Raw genomic sequence first — 17,599 nt, forward strand, 5'->3', positions numbered from 1 at the left:
ATGCGGGCCGCCCTCGCCCTGTCCCCTTCCAACTCATACTTACCTGGCAGGGGAGACACCATGATCACGAAGGTGGTTCTCCCAGGGTGAGGCTCATCCATTGCACTTCGGATGTGCTGACCCCTGCGATGTCCCCAAATGCGGGATACTCGACTGCATAATTTCTGGTAGTGGGGGACTGCGTTCGCGCTTTCCCCTGATCTCTGGTTTCAAGAAAGACAAAAAGGGAGAGAAAAATAAAAAGGAGTCTGGAGCACCTTTCGTCGTCTTCTGTGGTCTGTCCAGGGTGCTGCGGCTGGATTGGAAGGGGGCGTGGGCAAGAGGGGATAGCATGCAAAGTGCTGAGCCTGGGGAATGATGGGATAGTTGAAGCCTCCCACTCTGGGGACCTATCCAGAGACAGGGCAGTAGGCCCTGGCCAGGTGACATGTCTGCTCCTTTCGATCGCCAGCCCTGGGGCTGTGGCCTGGCTGCCAGCCACTTGCCTCACCCTAGCCTTCCCGGGCCCAGACTCTGGCTGAGAACCCCAGGCTGTGGCCCGGCGAGGGCTCTGCCCGGCGAGGGTTCTGCTGCGTTTGGGAGCGTTCGGGAAGGCGTGAGGGGCTCGGGGCGAGAACCCCTGCTCGCTTGCTGGCCGCTTTGTCTCTGACTTTCAGCCACAGCCAGGCAACAGGTCACTGCCTACTCTAGAGTTGGCTTCAGTGGCAGGTCTTGAGCATCAAAAGCCCCAAATCTCTGCTTCTGGGCCCAAAATCGACCTGGCAAGCCCCCTTCTGTGAGTGCTGTAGCCCTGGCTTTCCCGCCCGTGTGAGCTGCGTGCAGTATAGTGAAAGCAGGGCCCTGGTGGGCGTGGACATGCAAATTTTGCAGGCCGGCCGAGGCCTGTGGGAAGCTGCTGTGGGTAGCTGCGCGCTTTCCAAAGTGGGCACAGGGCCCTTGGCTGGGCAACCTTGGGCCTCACAAGGCCCATGCTCTGCCTCGCCCGGCCTCAGGCCTTCCCTGTGTGGATGCCACCCTCGCTCTGCGGGGAGATGCCATGCGGGCCGCCCTCGCCCTGTCCCCTTCCAACTCATACTTACCTGGCAGGGGAGACACCATGATCACGAAGGTGGTTCTCCCAGGGTGAGGCTCATCCATTGCACTTCGGATGTGCTGACCCCTGCGATGTCCCCAAATGCGGGATACTCGACTGCATAATTTCTGGTAGTGGGGGACTGCGTTCGCGCTTTCCCCTGATCTCTGGTTTCAAGAAAGACAAAAAGGGAGAGAAAAATAAAAAGGAGTCTGGAGCACCTTTCGTCGTCTTCTGTGGTCTGTCCAGGGTGCTGCGGCTGGATTGGAAGGGGGCGTGGGCAAGAGGGGATAGCATGCAAAGTGCTGAGCCTGGGGAATGATGGGATAGTTGAAGCCTCCCACTCTGGGGACCTATCCAGAGACAGGGCAGTAGGCCCTGGCCAGGTGACATGTCTGCTCCTTTCGATCGCCAGCCCTGGGGCTGTGGCCTGGCTGCCAGCCACTTGCCTCACCCTAGCCTTCCCGGGCCCAGACTCTGGCTGAGAACCCCAGGCTGTGGCCCGGCGAGGGCTCTGCCCGGCGAGGGTTCTGCTGCGTTTGGGAGCGTTCGGGAAGGCGTGAGGGGCTCGGGGCGAGAACCCCTGCTCGCTTGCTGGCCGCTTTGTCTCTGACTTTCAGCCACAAGCAGTCAACTGGGGCCTAGCCAGGCAACAGGTCACTGCCTACTCTAGAGTTGGCTTCAGTGGCAGGTCTTGAGCATCAAAAGCCCCAAATCTCTGCTTCTGGGCCCAAAATCGACCTGGCAAGCCCCCTTCTGTGAGTGCTGTAGCCCTGGCTTTCCCGCCCGTGTGAGCTGCGTGCAGTATAGTGAAAGCAGGGCCCTGGTGGGCGTGGACATGCAAATTTTGCAGGCCGGCCGAGGCCTGTGGGAAGCTGCTGTGGGTAGCTGCGCGCTTTCCAAAGTGGGCACAGGGCCCTTGGCTGGGCAACCTTGGGCCTCACAAGGCCCATGCTCTGCCTCGCCCGGCCTCAGGCCTTCCCTGTGTGGATGCCACCCTCGCTCTGCGGGGAGATGCCATGCGGGCCGCCCTCGCCCTGTCCCCTTCCAACTCATACTTACCTGGCAGGGGAGACACCATGATCACGAAGGTGGTTCTCCCAGGGTGAGGCTCATCCATTGCACTTCGGATGTGCTGACCCCTGCGATGTCCCCAAATGCGGGATACTCGACTGCATAATTTCTGGTAGTGGGGGACTGCGTTCGCGCTTTCCCCTGATCTCTGGTTTCAAGAAAGACAAAAAGGGAGAGAAAAATAAAAAGGAGTCTGGAGCACCTTTCGTCGTCTTCTGTGGTCTGTCCAGGGTGCTGCGGCTGGATTGGAAGGGGGCGTGGGCAAGAGGGGATAGCATGCAAAGTGCTGAGCCTGGGGAATGATGGGATAGTTGAAGCCTCCCACTCTGGGGACCTATCCAGAGACAGGGCAGTAGGCCCTGGCCAGGTGACATGTCTGCTCCTTTCGATCGCCAGCCCTGGGGCTGTGGCCTGGCTGCCAGCCACTTGCCTCACCCTAGCCTTCCCGGGCCCAGACTCTGGCTGAGAACCCCAGGCTGTGGCCCGGCGAGGGCTCTGCCCGGCGAGGGTTCTGCTGCGTTTGGGAGCGTTCGGGAAGGCGTGAGGGGCTCGGGGCGAGAACCCCTGCTCGCTTGCTGGCCGCTTTGTCTCTGACTTTCAGCCACAAGCAGTCAACTGGGGCCTAGCCAGGCAACAGGTCACTGCCTACTCTAGAGTTGGCTTCAGTGGCAGGTCTTGAGCATCAAAAGCCCCAAATCTCTGCTTCTGGGCCCAAAATCGACCTGGCAAGCCCCCTTCTGTGAGTGCTGTAGCCCTGGCTTTCCCGCCCGTGTGAGCTGCGTGCAGTATAGTGAAAGCAGGGCCCTGGTGGGCGTGGACATGCAAATTTTGCAGGCCGGCCGAGGCCTGTGGGAAGCTGCTGTGGGTAGCTGCGCGCTTTCCAAAGTGGGCACAGGGCCCTTGGCTGGGCAACCTTGGGCCTCACAAGGCCCATGCTCTGCCTCGCCCGGCCTCAGGCCTTCCCTGTGTGGATGCCACCCTCGCTCTGCGGGGAGATGCCATGCGGGCCGCCCTCGCCCTGTCCCCTTCCAACTCATACTTACCTGGCAGGGGAGACACCATGATCACGAAGGTGGTTCTCCCAGTGAACTGAGCACCATTAACGCGAGCAGCGGCACGCAGGGTCCCCTCACAGCACCGACATGGCGACACCCCCGAAAAGGATGTGCATCAGCCCAGTTTTCGAGAGCAGCTTTGACAAGCGGTCCAGGAAGCTGTCCATCGAGGGGAACATCGCCGCTGGAAAATCTACGTTTGTTCGTATGCTGGAGAAAGCAAGTGATGAGTGGGAGATTATTCCTGAACCTATCGCAAGGTGGTGCAACGTGCAAACAAATGAAGATGAACACGAGGAACTTTCAACTTCTCAGAAAAGTGGTGGCAACTTGCTCCAAATGCTGTACGATAAGCCTACTCGATGGGCTTACACTTTCCAGACCTATGCTTGTTTGAGTAGAGTAAGGGCGCAGTTAAAGCCGGTGTCAGCAAAACTACAAGAAGCTGAGCGACCTGTACAATTTTTTGAAAGATCAGTTTACAGTGACCGGTATGTGTTTGCGTCCAACTTGTTTGAATCTGGGAACATCAATGAAACTGAATGGGCAATTTATCAGGACTGGCATACGTGGCTTTTGAATCAATTTGAGTCTGAGATCGAGCTGGATGGAATGATCTACCTTAGAAGTACACCTGAGAAATGTATGGAACGTTTGCGCTATAGGGGCAGGGAAGAAGAGCAGGGAATTGAGCTGGAATATCTAGAAAAACTTCACTTCAAACATGAAATGTGGCTCCATTCAAGAACCATGAATGTTGACTTTGAAAACCTCCGGGATATTCCAATCTTGGTCTTAGACGTTAATGAGGACTTCAAAAATGACAAGATTAAACAGGAAGATTTACTGGAAAAGGTCAAGATATTTCTGAATTCACTTTAACCTCTGAAGAACCTCGCCAAAGAAACTTTGCTCTTGGAAACTCACTAAAAGCCAGACTGTACAAGAAAAAGCAGTCCCTAATTATTGCACATATTTGTATATATGTATTGCATTTTAATGTTTTGTATGAAATGAATACTGATGTATTGGAATGTCTAAATCGGACAAAATGTTTATGGTGCTATTTTATTGTAACTTGCTGCTTTGATTTTATGTATATAATGTTCATTTTAAGGTGACCTCCCTGGAAAAGAGGGCGGATTGCATGAAGTTTCCCCAATACACAAAGACCACAGTCCTGCCTTTACTCCAAAGCACTCCAAATTTCTGCTCTCACTTACACCCCTGTAAGTGTTACGCTACAGCACCCATGGTACAGATTATTTGAACCGTTTTGATGGGCTACTAGATGTGACTGCTCATGGGTGTTTGTTCCTCCTTGTAGGCTGGTGGGGCAGGCGAATCCCTGCCTCGTCGACTTGTACAAGACTAACCCCCTTAGCTCTTTTCCTGCAAGCTCGAAGAACCTAGATTGTTGTCTTAGTTGTAAAACTTTGCATTAATAAGTTGGGTGTCAAGACCAATCCATGCAGATCGGACTTGATTGTTTTTAATAAAAAAACTTTTTGGTCAAAAAAAAAAAAAAAAAAAAAAAAAAAAAAAAAAAAAAAAGGTGGTTCTCCCAGGGTGAGGCTCATCCATTGCACTTCGGATGTGCTGACCCCTGCGATGTCCCCAAATGCGGGATACTCGACTGCATAATTTCTGGTAGTGGGGGACTGCGTTCGCGCTTTCCCCTGATCTCTGGTTTCAAGAAAGACAAAAAGGGAGAGAAAAATAAAAAGGAGTCTGGAGCACCCTTTGACGTTTCTTGTCGTCCGTCCAGGGTGCTGTAAGCTGGCTGGAATGGGGAGTGGGCGAGGGCCCATTACATATGCGAATTGACGAGCTTGGGGGATGCTGGGTTAGGGCTTAGAAACGTGCTTCTGGGCCCGATTTCGGCCTGGCAAGCCCTCTTCTCTGCTTGCCGTAGCCTTTGCTTGCGCACAGTTTGGAGGGCCTGACAGATCTGCTTTTGGGCCCGATTTCGACCTGCCAAGCCCTCTGGTGTGCTAGCTGTAGCCCTGGCTTTCCCCCCATGTGAGCTGCGTGCAGAGTAGTGAAAGCAGGGCCCTGATTGGCGCTGCTGGTGGGCGTGGACATGCAAATTTTGCAGGCCGGCCGAGGCCTGTGGGAAGCTGCTGTGGGTAGCTGCGCGCTTTCCAAAGTGGGCACAGGGCCCTTGGCTGGGCAACCTTGGGCCTCACAAGGCCCATGCTCTGCCTCGCCCGGCCTCAGGCCTTCCCTGTGTGGATGCCACCCTCGCTCTGCGGGGAGATGCCATGCGGGCCGCCCTCGCCCTGTCCCCTTCCAACTCATACTTACCTGGCAGGGGAGACACCATGATCACGAAGGTGGTTCTCCCAGGGTGAGGCTCATCCATTGCACTTCGGATGTGCTGACCCCTGCGATGTCCCCAAATGCGGGATACTCGACTGCATAATTTCTGGTAGTGGGGGACTGCGTTCGCGCTTTCCCCTGATCTCTGGTTTCAAGAAAGACAAAAAGGGAGAGAAAAATAAAAAGGAGTCTGGAGCACCTTTCGTCGTCTTCTGTGGTCTGTCCAGGGTGCTGCGGCTGGATTGGAAGGGGGCGTGGGCAAGAGGGGATAGCATGCAAAGTGCTGAGCCTGGGGAATGATGGGATAGTTGAAGCCTCCCACTCTGGGGACCTATCCAGAGACAGGGCAGTAGGCCCTGGCCAGGTGACATGTCTGCTCCTTTCGATCGCCAGCCCTGGGGCTGTGGCCTGGCTGCCAGCCACTTGCCTCACCCTAGCCTTCCCGGGCCCAGACTCTGGCTGAGAACCCCAGGCTGTGGCCCGGCGAGGGCTCTGCCCGGCGAGGGTTCTGCTGCGTTTGGGAGCGTTCGGGAAGGCGTGAGGGGCTCGGGGCGAGAACCCCTGCTCGCTTGCTGGCCGCTTTGTCTCTGACTTTCAGCCACAAGCAGTCAACTGGGGCCTAGCCAGGCAACAGGTCACTGCCTACTCTAGAGTTGGCTTCAGTGGCAGGTCTTGAGCATCAAAAGCCCCAAATCTCTGCTTCTGGGCCCAAAATCGACCTGGCAAGCCCCCTTCTGTGAGTGCTGTAGCCCTGGCTTTCCCGCCCGTGTGAGCTGCGTGCAGTATAGTGAAAGCAGGGCCCTGGTGGGCGTGGACATGCAAATTTTGCAGGCCGGCCGAGGCCTGTGGGAAGCTGCTGTGGGTAGCTGCGCGCTTTCCAAAGTGGGCACAGGGCCCTTGGCTGGGCAACCTTGGGCCTCACAAGGCCCATGCTCTGCCTCGCCCGGCCTCAGGCCTTCCCTGTGTGGATGCCACCCTCGCTCTGCGGGGAGATGCCATGCGGGCCGCCCTCGCCCTGTCCCCTTCCAACTCATACTTACCTGGCAGGGGAGACACCATGATCACGAAGGTGGTTCTCCCAGGGTGAGGCTCATCCATTGCACTTCGGATGTGCTGACCCCTGCGATGTCCCCAAATGCGGGATACTCGACTGCATAATTTCTGGTAGTGGGGGACTGCGTTCGCGCTTTCCCCTGATCTCTGGTTTCAAGAAAGACAAAAAGGGAGAGAAAAATAAAAAGGAGTCTGGAGCACCTTTCGTCGTCTTCTGTGGTCTGTCCAGGGTGCTGCGGCTGGATTGGAAGGGGGCGTGGGCAAGAGGGGATAGCATGCAAAGTGCTGAGCCTGGGGAATGATGGGATAGTTGAAGCCTCCCACTCTGGGGACCTATCCAGAGACAGGGCAGTAGGCCCTGGCCAGGTGACATGTCTGCTCCTTTCGATCGCCAGCCCTGGGGCTGTGGCCTGGCTGCCAGCCACTTGCCTCACCCTAGCCTTCCCGGGCCCAGACTCTGGCTGAGAACCCCAGGCTGTGGCCCGGCGAGGGCTCTGCCCGGCGAGGGTTCTGCTGCGTTTGGGAGCGTTCGGGAAGGCGTGAGGGGCTCGGGGCGAGAACCCCTGCTCGCTTGCTGGCCGCTTTGTCTCTGACTTTCAGCCACAAGCAGTCAACTGGGGCCTAGCCAGGCAACAGGTCACTGCCTACTCTAGAGTTGGCTTCAGTGGCAGGTCTTGAGCATCAAAAGCCCCAAATCTCTGCTTCTGGGCCCAAAATCGACCTGGCAAGCCCCCTTCTGTGAGTGCTGTAGCCCTGGCTTTCCCGCCCGTGTGAGCTGCGTGCAGTATAGTGAAAGCAGGGCCCTGGTGGGCGTGGACATGCAAATTTTGCAGGCCGGCCGAGGCCTGTGGGAAGCTGCTGTGGGTAGCTGCGCGCTTTCCAAAGTGGGCACAGGGCCCTTGGCTGGGCAACCTTGGGCCTCACAAGGCCCATGCTCTGCCTCGCCCGGCCTCAGGCCTTCCCTGTGTGGATGCCACCCTCGCTCTGCGGGGAGATGCCATGCGGGCCGCCCTCGCCCTGTCCCCTTCCAACTCATACTTACCTGGCAGGGGAGACACCATGATCACGAAGGTGGTTCTCCCAGGGTGAGGCTCATCCATTGCACTTCGGATGTGCTGACCCCTGCGATGTCCCCAAATGCGGGATACTCGACTGCATAATTTCTGGTAGTGGGGGACTGCGTTCGCGCTTTCCCCTGATCTCTGGTTTCAAGAAAGACAAAAAGGGAGAGAAAAATAAAAAGGAGTCTGGAGCACCTTTCGTCGTCTTCTGTGGTCTGTCCAGGGTGCTGCGGCTGGATTGGAAGGGGGCGTGGGCAAGAGGGGATAGCATGCAAAGTGCTGAGCCTGGGGAATGATGGGATAGTTGAAGCCTCCCACTCTGGGGACCTATCCAGAGACAGGGCAGTAGGCCCTGGCCAGGTGACATGTCTGCTCCTTTCGATCGCCAGCCCTGGGGCTGTGGCCTGGCTGCCAGCCACTTGCCTCACCCTAGCCTTCCCGGGCCCAGACTCTGGCTGAGAACCCCAGGCTGTGGCCCGGCGAGGGCTCTGCCCGGCGAGGGTTCTGCTGCGTTTGGGAGCGTTCGGGAAGGCGTGAGGGGCTCGGGGCGAGAACCCCTGCTCGCTTGCTGGCCGCTTTGTCTCTGACTTTCAGCCACAAGCAGTCAACTGGGGCCTAGCCAGGCAACAGGTCACTGCCTACTCTAGAGTTGGCTTCAGTGGCAGGTCTTGAGCATCAAAAGCCCCAAATCTCTGCTTCTGGGCCCAAAATCGACCTGGCAAGCCCCCTTCTGTGAGTGCTGTAGCCCTGGCTTTCCCGCCCGTGTGAGCTGCGTGCAGTATAGTGAAAGCAGGGCCCTGGTGGGCGTGGACATGCAAATTTTGCAGGCCGGCCGAGGCCTGTGGGAAGCTGCTGTGGGTAGCTGCGCGCTTTCCAAAGTGGGCACAGGGCCCTTGGCTGGGCAACCTTGGGCCTCACAAGGCCCATGCTCTGCCTCGCCCGGCCTCAGGCCTTCCCTGTGTGGATGCCACCCTCGCTCTGCGGGGAGATGCCATGCGGGCCGCCCTCGCCCTGTCCCCTTCCAACTCATACTTACCTGGCAGGGGAGACACCATGATCACGAAGGTGGTTCTCCCAGTGAACTGAGCACCATTAACGCGAGCAGCGGCACGCAGGGTCCCCTCACAGCACCGACATGGCGACACCCCCGAAAAGGATGTGCATCAGCCCAGTTTTCGAGAGCAGCTTTGACAAGCGGTCCAGGAAGCTGTCCATCGAGGGGAACATCGCCGCTGGAAAATCTACGTTTGTTCGTAGCTGGAGAAAGCAAGTGATGAGTGGGAGATTATTCCTGAACCTATCGCAAGGTGGTGCAACGTGCAAACAAATGAAGATGAACACGAGGAACTTTCAACTTCTCAGAAAAGTGGTGGCAACTTGCTCCAAATGCTGTACGATAAGCCTACTCGATGGGCTTACACTTTCCAGACCTATGCTTGTTTGAGTAGAGTAAGGGCGCAGTTAAAGCCGGTGTCAGCAAAACTACAAGAAGCTGAGCGACCTGTACAATTTTTTGAAAGATCAGTTTACAGTGACCGGTATGTGTTTGCGTCCAACTTGTTTGAATCTGGGAACATCAATGAAACTGAATGGGCAATTTATCAGGACTGGCATACGTGGCTTTTGAATCAATTTGAGTCTGAGATCGAGCTGGATGGAATGATCTACCTTAGAAGTACACCTGAGAAATGTATGGAACGTTTGCGCTATAGGGGCAGGGAAGAAGAGCAGGGAATTGAGCTGGAATATCTAGAAAAACTTCACTTCAAACATGAAATGTGGCTCCATTCAAGAACCATGAATGTTGACTTTGAAAACCTCCGGGATATTCCAATCTTGGTCTTAGACGTTAATGAGGACTTCAAAAATGACAAGATTAAACAGGAAGATTTACTGGAAAAGGTCAAGATATTTCTGAATTCACTTTAACCTCTGAAGAACCTCGCCAAAGAAACTTTGCTCTTGGAAACTCACTAAAAGCCAGACTGTACAAGAAAAAGCAGTCCCTAATTATTGCACATATTTGTATATATGTATTGCATTTTAATGTTTTGTATGAAATGAATACTGATGTATTGGAATGTCTAAATCGGACAAAATGTTTATGGTGCTATTTTATTGTAACTTGCTGCTTTGATTTTATGTATATAATGTTCATTTTAAGGTGACCTCCCTGGAAAAGAGGGCGGATTGCATGAAGTTTCCCCAATACACAAAGACCACAGTCCTGCCTTTACTCCAAAGCACTCCAAATTTCTGCTCTCACTTACACCCCTGTAAGTGTTACGCTACAGCACCCATGGTACAGATTATTTGAACCGTTTTGATGGGCTACTAGATGTGACTGCTCATGGGTGTTTGTTCCTCCTTGTAGGCTGGTGGGGCAGGCGAATCCCTGCCTCGTCGACTTGTACAAGACTAACCCCCTTAGCTCTTTTCCTGCAAGCTCGAAGAACCTAGATTGTTGTCTTAGTTGTAAAACTTTGCATTAATAAGTTGGGTGTCAAGACCAATCCATGCAGATCGGACTTGATTGTTTTTAATAAAAAAACTTTTTGGTCAAAAAAAAAAAAAAAAAAAAAAAAAAAAAAAAAAAAAAAAAGGTGGTTCTCCCAGGGTGAGGCTCATCCATTGCACTTCGGATGTGCTGACCCCTGCGATGTCCCCAAATGCGGGATACTCGACTGCATAATTTCTGGTAGTGGGGGACTGCGTTCGCGCTTTCCCCTGATCTCTGGTTTCAAGAAAGACAAAAAGGGAGAGAAAAATAAAAAGGAGTCTGGAGCACCCTTTGACGTTTCTTGTCGTCCGTCCAGGGTGCTGTAAGCTGGCTGGAATGGGGAGTGGGCGAGGGCCCATTACATATGCGAATTGACGAGCTTGGGGGATGCTGGGTTAGGGCTTAGAAACGTGCTTCTGGGCCCGATTTCGGCCTGGCAAGCCCTCTTCTCTGCTTGCCGTAGCCTTTGCTTGCGCACAGTTTGGAGGGCCTGACAGATCTGCTTTTGGGCCCGATTTCGACCTGCCAAGCCCTCTGGTGTGCTAGCTGTAGCCCTGGCTTTCCCCCCATGTGAGCTGCGTGCAGAGTAGTGAAAGCAGGGCCCTGATTGGCGCTGCTGGTGGGCGTGGACATGCAAATTTTGCAGGCCGGCCGAGGCCTGTGGGAAGCTGCTGTGGGTAGCTGCGCGCTTTCCAAAGTGGGCACAGGGCCCTTGGCTGGGCAACCTTGGGCCTCACAAGGCCCATGCTCTGCCTCGCCCGGCCTCAGGCCTTCCCTGTGTGGATGCCACCCTCGCTCTGCGGGGAGATGCCATGCGGGCCGCCCTCGCCCTGTCCCCTTCCAACTCATACTTACCTGGCAGGGGAGACACCATGATCACGAAGGTGGTTCTCCCAGGGTGAGGCTCATCCATTGCACTTCGGATGTGCTGACCCCTGCGATGTCCCCAAATGCGGGATACTCGACTGCATAATTTCTGGTAGTGGGGGACTGCGTTCGCGCTTTCCCCTGATCTCTGGTTTCAAGAAAGACAAAAAGGGAGAGAAAAATAAAAAGGAGTCTGGAGCACCTTTCGTCGTCTTCTGTGGTCTGTCCAGGGTGCTGCGGCTGGATTGGAAGGGGGCGTGGGCAAGAGGGGATAGCATGCAAAGTGCTGAGCCTGGGGAATGATGGGATAGTTGAAGCCTCCCACTCTGGGGACCTATCCAGAGACAGGGCAGTAGGCCCTGGCCAGGTGACATGTCTGCTCCTTTCGATCGCCAGCCCTGGGGCTGTGGCCTGGCTGCCAGCCACTTGCCTCACCCTAGCCTTCCCGGGCCCAGACTCTGGCTGAGAACCCCAGGCTGTGGCCCGGCGAGGGCTCTGCCCGGCGAGGGTTCTGCTGCGTTTGGGAGCGTTCGGGAAGGCGTGAGGGGCTCGGGGCGAGAACCCCTGCTCGCTTGCTGGCCGCTTTGTCTCTGACTTTCAGCCACAAGCAGTCAACTGGGGCCTAGCCAGGCAACAGGTCACTGCCTACTCTAGAGTTGGCTTCAGTGGCAGGTCTTGAGCATCAAAAGCCCCAAATCTCTGCTTCTGGGCCCAAAATCGACCTGGCAAGCCCCCTTCTGTGAGTGCTGTAGCCCTGGCTTTCCCGCCCGTGTGAGCTGCGTGCAGTATAGTGAAAGCAGGGCCCTGGTGGGCGTGGACATGCAAATTTTGCAGGCCGGCCGAGGCCTGTGGGAAGCTGCTGTGGGTAGCTGCGCGCTTTCCAAAGTGGGCACAGGGCCCTTGGCTGGGCAACCTTGGGCCTCACAAGGCCCATGCTCTGCCTCGCCCGGCCTCAGGCCTTCCCTGTGTGGATGCCACCCTCGCTCTGCGGGGAGATGCCATGCGGGCCGCCCTCGCCCTGTCCCCTTCCAACTCATACTTACCTGGCAGGGGAGACACCATGATCACGAAGGTGGTTCTCCCAGTGAACTGAGCACCATTAACGCGAGCAGCGGCACGCAGGGTCCCCTCACAGCACCGACATGGCGACACCCCCGAAAAGGATGTGCATCAGCCCAGTTTTCGAGAGCAGCTTTGACAAGCGGTCCAGGAAGCTGTCCATCGAGGGGAACATCGCCGCTGGAAAATCTACGTTTGTTCGTATGCTGGAGAAAGCAAGTGATGAGTGGGAGATTATTCCTGAACCTATCGCAAGGTGGTGCAACGTGCAAACAAATGAAGATGAACACGAGGAACTTTCAACTTCTCAGAAAAGTGGTGGCAACTTGCTCCAAATGCTGTACGATAAGCCTACTCGATGGGCTTACACTTTCCAGACCTATGCTTGTTTGAGTAGAGTAAGGGCGCAGTTAAAGCCGGTGTCAGCAAAACTACAAGAAGCTGAGCGACCTGTACAATTTTTTGAAAGATCAGTTTACAGTGACCGGTATGTGTTTGCGTCCAACTTGTTTGAATCTGGGAACATCAATGAAACTGAATGGGCAATTTATCAGGACTGGCATACGTGGCTTTTGAATCAATTTGAGTCTGAGATCGAGCTGGATGGAATGATCTACCTTAGAAGTACACCTGAGAAATGTATGGAACGTTTGCGCTATAGGGGCAGGGAAGAAGAGCAGGGAATTGAGCTGGAATATCTAGAAAAACTTCACTTCAAACATGAAATGTGGCTCCATTCAAGAACCATGAATGTTGACTTTGAAAACCTCCGGGATATTCCAATCTTGGTCTTAGACGTTAATGAGGACTTCAAAAATGACAAGATTAAACAGGAAGATTTACTGGAAAAGGTCAAGATATTTCTGAATTCACTTTAACCTCTGAAGAACCTCGCCAAAGAAACTTTGCTCTTGGAAACTCACTAAAAGCCAGACTGTACAAGAAAAAGCAGTCCCTAATTATTGCACATATTTGTATATATGTATTGCATTTTAATGTTTTGTATGAAATGAATACTGATGTATTGGAATGTCTAAATCGGACAAAATGTTTATGGTGCTATTTTATTGTAACTTGCTGCTTTGATTTTATGTATATAATGTTCATTTTAAGGTGACCTCCCTGGAAAAGAGGGCGGATTGCATGAAGTTTCCCCAATACACAAAGACCACAGTCCTGCCTTTACTCCAAAGCACTCCAAATTTCTGCTCTCACTTACACCCCTGTAAGTGTTACGCTACAGCACCCATGGTACAGATTATTTGAACCGTTTTGATGGGCTACTAGATGTGACTGCTCATGGGTGTTTGTTCCTCCTTGTAGGCTGGTGGGGCAGGCGAATCCCTGCCTCGTCGACTTGTACAAGACTAACCCCCTTAGCTCTTTTCCTGCAAGCTCGAAGAACCTAGATTGTTGTCTTAGTTGTAAAACTTTGCATTAATAAGTTGGGTGTCAAGACCAATCCATGCAGATCGGACTTGATTGTTTTTAATAAAAAAACTTTTTGGTCAAAAAAAAAAAAAAAAAAAAAAAAAAAAAAAAAAAAAAAAAGGTGGTTCTCCCAGGGTGAGGCTCATCCATTGCACTTCGGATGTGCTGACCCCTGCGATGTCCCCAAATGCGGGATACTCGACTGCATAATTTCTGGTAGTGGGGGACTGCGTTCGCGCTTTCCCCTGATCTCTGGTTTCAAGAAAGACAAAAAGGGAGAGAAAAATAAAAAGGAGTCTGGAGCACCCTTTGACGTTTCTTGTCGTCCGTCCAGGGTGCTGTAAGCTGGCTGGAATGGGGAGTGGGCGAGGGCCCATTACATATGCGAATTGACGAGCTTGGGGGATGCTGGGTTAGGGCTTAGAAACGTGCTTCTGGGCCCGATTTCGGCCTGGCAAGCCCTCTTCTCTGCTTGCCGTAGCCTTTGCTTGCGCACAGTTTGGAGGGCCTGACAGATCTGCTTTTGGGCCCGATTTCGACCTGCCAAGCCCTCTGGTGTGCTAGCTGTAGCCCTGGCTTTCCCCCCATGTGAGCTGCGTGCAGAGTAGTGAAAGCAGGGCCCTGATTGGCGCTGCTGGTGGGCGTGGACATGCAAATTTTGCAGGCCGGCCGAGGCCTGTGGGAAGCTGCTGTGGGTAGCTGCGCGCTTTCCAAAGTGGGCACAGGGCCCTTGGCTGGGCAACCTTGGGCCTCACAAGGCCCATGCTCTGCCTCGCCCGGCCTCAGGCCTTCCCTGTGTGGATGCCACCCTCGCTCTGCGGGGAGATGCCATGCGGGCCGCCCTCGCCCTGTCCCCTTCCAACTCATACTTACCTGGCAGGGGAGACACCATGATCACGAAGGTGTTTCTCCCAGGGTGAGGCTCATCCATTGCACTTCGGATGTGCTGACCCCTGCGATGTCCCCAAATGCGGGATACTCGACTGCATAATTTCTGGTAGTGGGGGACTGCGTTCGCGCTTTCCCCTGATCTCTGGTTTCAAGAAAGACAAAAAGGGAGAGAAAAATAAAAAGGAGTCTGGAGCACCTTTCGTCGTCTTCTGTGGTCTTCCAGGGTGCTGCGGCTGGATTGGAAGGGGGCGTGGGCAAGAGGGGATAGCATGCAAAGTGCTGAGCCTGGGGAATGATGGGATAGTTGAAGCCTCCCACTCTGGGGACCTATCCAGAGACAGGGCAGTAGGCCCTGGCCAGGTGACATGTCTGCTCCTTTCGATCGCCAGCCCTGGGGCTGTGGCCTGGCTGCCAGCCACTTGCCTCACCCTAGCCTTCCCGGGCCCAGACTCTGGCTGAGAACCCCAGGCTGTGGCCCGGCGAGGGCTCTGCCCGGCGAGGGTTCTGCTGCGTTTGGGAGCGTTCGGGAAGGCGTGAGGGGCTCGGGGCGAGAACCCCTGCTCGCTTGCTGGCCGCTTTGTCTCTGACTTTCAGCCACAAGCAGTCAACTGGGGCCTAGCCAGGCAACAGGTCACTGCCTACTCTAGAGTTGGCTTCAGTGGCAGGTCTTGAGCATCAAAAGCCCCAAATCTCTGCTTCTGGGCCCAAAATCGACCTGGCAAGCCCCCTTCTGTGAGTGCTGTAGCCCTGGCTTTCCCGCCCGTGTGAGCTGCGTGCAGTATAGTGAAAGCAGGGCCCTGGTGGGCGTGGACATGCAAATTTTGCAGGCCGGCCGAGGCCTGTGGGAAGCTGCTGTGGGTAGCTGCGCGCTTTCCAAAGTGGGCACAGGGCCCTTGGCTGGGCAACCTTGGGCCTCACAAGGCCCATGCTCTGCCTCGCCCGGCCTCAGGCCTTCCCTGTGTGGATGCCACCCTCGCTCTGCGGGGAGATGCCATGCGGGCCGCCCTCGCCCTGTCCCCTTCCAACTCATACTTACCTGGCAGGGGAGACACCATGATCACGAAGGTGGTTCTCCCAGGGTGAGGCTCATCCATTGCACTTCGGATGTGCTGACCCCTGCGATGTCCCCAAATGCGGGATACTCGACTGCATAATTTCTGGTAGTGGGGGACTGCGTTCGCGCTTTCCCCTGATCTCTGGTTTCAAGAAAGACAAAAAGGGAGAGAAAAATAAAAAGGAGTCTGGAGCACCCTTTGACGTTTCTTGTCGTCCGTCCAGGGTGCTGTAAGCTGGCTGGAATGGGGAGTGGGCGAGGGCCCATTACATATGCGAATTGACGAGCTTGGGGGATGCTGGGTTAGGGCTTAGAAACGTGCTTCTGGGCCCGATTTCGGCCTGGCAAGCCCTCTTCTCTGCTTGCCGTAGCCTTTGCTTGCGCACAGTTTGGAGGGCCTGACAGATCTGCTTTTGGGCCCGATTTCGACCTGCCAAGCCCTCTGGTGTGCTAGCTGTAGCCCTGGCTTTCCCCCCATGTGAGCTGCGTGCAGAGTAGTGAAAGCAGGGCCCTGATTGGCGCTGCTGGTGGGCGTGGACATGCAAATTTTGCAGGCCGGCCGAGGCCTGTGGGAAGCTGCTGTGGGTAGCTGCGCGCTTTCCAAAGTGGGCACAGGGCCCTTGGCTGGGCAACCTTGGGCCTCACAAGGCCCATGCTCTGCCTCGCCCGGCCTCAGGCCTTCCCTGTGTGGATGCCACCCTCGCTCTGCGGGGAGATGCCATGCGGGCCGCCCTCGCCCTGTCCCCTTCCAACTCATACTTACCTGGCAGGGGAGACACCATGATCACGAAGGTGGTTCTCCCAGGGTGAGGCTCATCCATTGCACTTCGGATGTGCTGACCCCTGCGATGTCCCCAAATGCGGGATACTCGACTGCATAATTTCTGGTAGTGGGGGACTGCGTTCGCGCTTTCCCCTGATCTCTGGTTTCAAGAAAGACAAAAAGGGAGAGAAAAATAAAAAGGAGTCTGGAGCACCTTTCGTCGTCTTCTGTGGTCTGTCCAGGGTGCTGCGGCTGGATTGGAAGGGGGCGTGGGCAAGAGGGGATAGCATGCAAAGTGCTGAGCCTGGGGAATGATGGGATAGTTGAAGCCTCCCACTCTGGGGACCTATCCAGAGACAGGGCAGTAGGCCCTGGCCAGGTGACATGTCTGCTCCTTTCGATCGCCAGCCCTGGGGCTGTGGCCTGGCTGCCAGCCACTTGCCTCACCCTAGCCTTCCCGGGCCCAGACTCTGGCTGAGAACCCCAGGCTGTGGCCCGGCGAGGGCTCTGCCCGGCGAGGGTTCTGCTGCGTTTGGGAGCGTTCGGGAAGGCGTGAGGGGCTCGGGGCGAGAACCCCTGCTCGCTTGCTGGCCGCTTTGTCTCTGACTTTCAGCCACAAGCAGTCAACTGGGGCCTAGCCAGGCAACAGGTCACTGCCTACTCTAGAGTTGGCTTCAGTGGCAGGTCTTGAGCATCAAAAGCCCCAAATCTCTGCTTCTGGGCCCAAAATCGACCTGGCAAGCCCCCTTCTGTGAGTGCTGTAGCCCTGGCTTTCCCGCCCGTGTGAGCTGCGTGCAGTATAGTGAAAGCAGGGCCCTGGTGGGCGTGGACATGCAAATTTTGCAGGCCGGCCGAGGCCTGTGGGAAGCTGCTGTGGGTAGCTGCGCGCTTTCCAAAGTGGGCACAGGGCCCTTGGCTGGGCAACCTTGGGCCTCACAAGGCCCATGCTCTGCCTCGCCCGGCCTCAGGCCTTCCCTGTGTGGATGCCACCCTCGCTCTGCGGGGAGATGCCATGCGGGCCGCCCTCGCCCTGTCCCCTTCCAACTCATACTTACCTGGCAGGGGAGACACCATGATCACGAAGGTGGTTCTCCCAGGGTGAGGCTCATCCATTGCACTTCGGATGTGCTGACCCCTGCGATGTCCCCAAATGCGGGATACTCGACTGCATAATTTCTGGTAGTGGGGGACTGCGTTCGCGCTTTCCCCTGATCTCTGGTTTCAAGAAAGACAAAAAGGGAGAGAAAAATAAAAAGGAGTCTGGAGCACCTTTCGTCGTCTTCTGTGGTCTGTCCAGGGTGCTGCGGCTGGATTGGAAGGGGGCGTGGGCAAGAGGGGATAGCATGCAAAGTGCTGAGCCTGGGGAATGATGGGATAGTTGAAGCCTCCCACTCTGG

At 55.4% G+C, this 17,599-nt stretch overlaps 1 protein-coding gene, 11 non-coding genes and 5 pseudogenes across 14 annotated transcripts; all 17 read left to right on the forward strand.

Moving 5' to 3' along the window:
* Window positions 1-35: 35 nt before the first annotated feature.
* On the forward strand, window positions 36-199 carry LOC144821165 (U1 spliceosomal RNA). The gene has a single exon (XR_013608265.1). It is a non-coding gene; the product is annotated as a U1 spliceosomal RNA (small nuclear RNA).
* An 872-nt stretch (window positions 200-1,071) lies between these two features.
* Window positions 1,072-1,235, forward strand: LOC144821166 (U1 spliceosomal RNA). The gene has a single exon (XR_013608266.1). It is a non-coding gene; the product is annotated as a U1 spliceosomal RNA (small nuclear RNA).
* Window positions 1,236-2,126: 891 nt separating this feature from the next.
* LOC144821167 (U1 spliceosomal RNA) lies at window positions 2,127-2,290 on the forward strand. Its single transcript, XR_013608268.1, has one exon. It is a non-coding gene; the product is annotated as a U1 spliceosomal RNA (small nuclear RNA).
* Window positions 2,291-3,233: 943 nt separating this feature from the next.
* On the forward strand, window positions 3,234-4,745 carry LOC144818059 (deoxycytidine kinase 2 pseudogene; annotated as a pseudogene). Its single transcript, XR_013607025.1, has one exon. The product of XR_013607025.1 is annotated as a deoxycytidine kinase 2 pseudogene (transcript).
* Window positions 4,746-4,883, forward strand: LOC144820497 (U1 spliceosomal RNA; annotated as a pseudogene).
* Window positions 4,884-5,500: 617 nt separating this feature from the next.
* Window positions 5,501-5,664, forward strand: LOC144821168 (U1 spliceosomal RNA). Its single transcript, XR_013608269.1, has one exon. It is a non-coding gene; the product is annotated as a U1 spliceosomal RNA (small nuclear RNA).
* An 891-nt stretch (window positions 5,665-6,555) lies between these two features.
* Window positions 6,556-6,719, forward strand: LOC144821169 (U1 spliceosomal RNA). The gene has a single exon (XR_013608270.1). It is a non-coding gene; the product is annotated as a U1 spliceosomal RNA (small nuclear RNA).
* Window positions 6,720-7,610: 891 nt separating this feature from the next.
* On the forward strand, window positions 7,611-7,774 carry LOC144821170 (U1 spliceosomal RNA). The gene has a single exon (XR_013608271.1). It is a non-coding gene; the product is annotated as a U1 spliceosomal RNA (small nuclear RNA).
* A 970-nt stretch (window positions 7,775-8,744) lies between these two features.
* Window positions 8,745-10,205, forward strand: LOC144819379 (deoxycytidine kinase 2-like). The gene is given in 2 exon segments (XM_078677300.1): window positions 8,745-8,890; window positions 8,893-10,205. Coding segments are annotated over 2 exon segments (792 nt in total). The 5' UTR covers window positions 8,745-8,772; the 3' UTR covers window positions 9,567-10,205.
* Window positions 10,206-10,229: 24 nt separating this feature from the next.
* LOC144820498 (U1 spliceosomal RNA) lies at window positions 10,230-10,367 on the forward strand (annotated as a pseudogene).
* Window positions 10,368-10,984: 617 nt separating this feature from the next.
* On the forward strand, window positions 10,985-11,148 carry LOC144821171 (U1 spliceosomal RNA). Its single transcript, XR_013608272.1, has one exon. It is a non-coding gene; the product is annotated as a U1 spliceosomal RNA (small nuclear RNA).
* A 943-nt stretch (window positions 11,149-12,091) lies between these two features.
* LOC144818060 (deoxycytidine kinase 2 pseudogene) lies at window positions 12,092-13,603 on the forward strand (annotated as a pseudogene). Its single transcript, XR_013607026.1, has one exon. The product of XR_013607026.1 is annotated as a deoxycytidine kinase 2 pseudogene (transcript).
* Window position 13,604: 1 nt separating this feature from the next.
* On the forward strand, window positions 13,605-13,742 carry LOC144820499 (U1 spliceosomal RNA; annotated as a pseudogene).
* A 617-nt stretch (window positions 13,743-14,359) lies between these two features.
* On the forward strand, window positions 14,360-14,523 carry LOC144820474 (U1 spliceosomal RNA). The gene has a single exon (XR_013607801.1). It is a non-coding gene; the product is annotated as a U1 spliceosomal RNA (small nuclear RNA).
* An 890-nt stretch (window positions 14,524-15,413) lies between these two features.
* LOC144821173 (U1 spliceosomal RNA) lies at window positions 15,414-15,577 on the forward strand. Its single transcript, XR_013608273.1, has one exon. It is a non-coding gene; the product is annotated as a U1 spliceosomal RNA (small nuclear RNA).
* A 617-nt stretch (window positions 15,578-16,194) lies between these two features.
* On the forward strand, window positions 16,195-16,358 carry LOC144821174 (U1 spliceosomal RNA). The gene has a single exon (XR_013608274.1). It is a non-coding gene; the product is annotated as a U1 spliceosomal RNA (small nuclear RNA).
* An 891-nt stretch (window positions 16,359-17,249) lies between these two features.
* Window positions 17,250-17,413, forward strand: LOC144821175 (U1 spliceosomal RNA). The gene has a single exon (XR_013608275.1). It is a non-coding gene; the product is annotated as a U1 spliceosomal RNA (small nuclear RNA).
* Window positions 17,414-17,599: the final 186 nt, after the last annotated feature.

Source organism: Lissotriton helveticus, chromosome 2_1 (genome assembly GCF_964261635.1).
Source record: "Lissotriton helveticus chromosome 2_1, aLisHel1.1, whole genome shotgun sequence".
In the NCBI taxonomy this organism is placed as follows: Eukaryota; Metazoa; Chordata; class Amphibia; order Caudata; family Salamandridae; genus Lissotriton; species Lissotriton helveticus.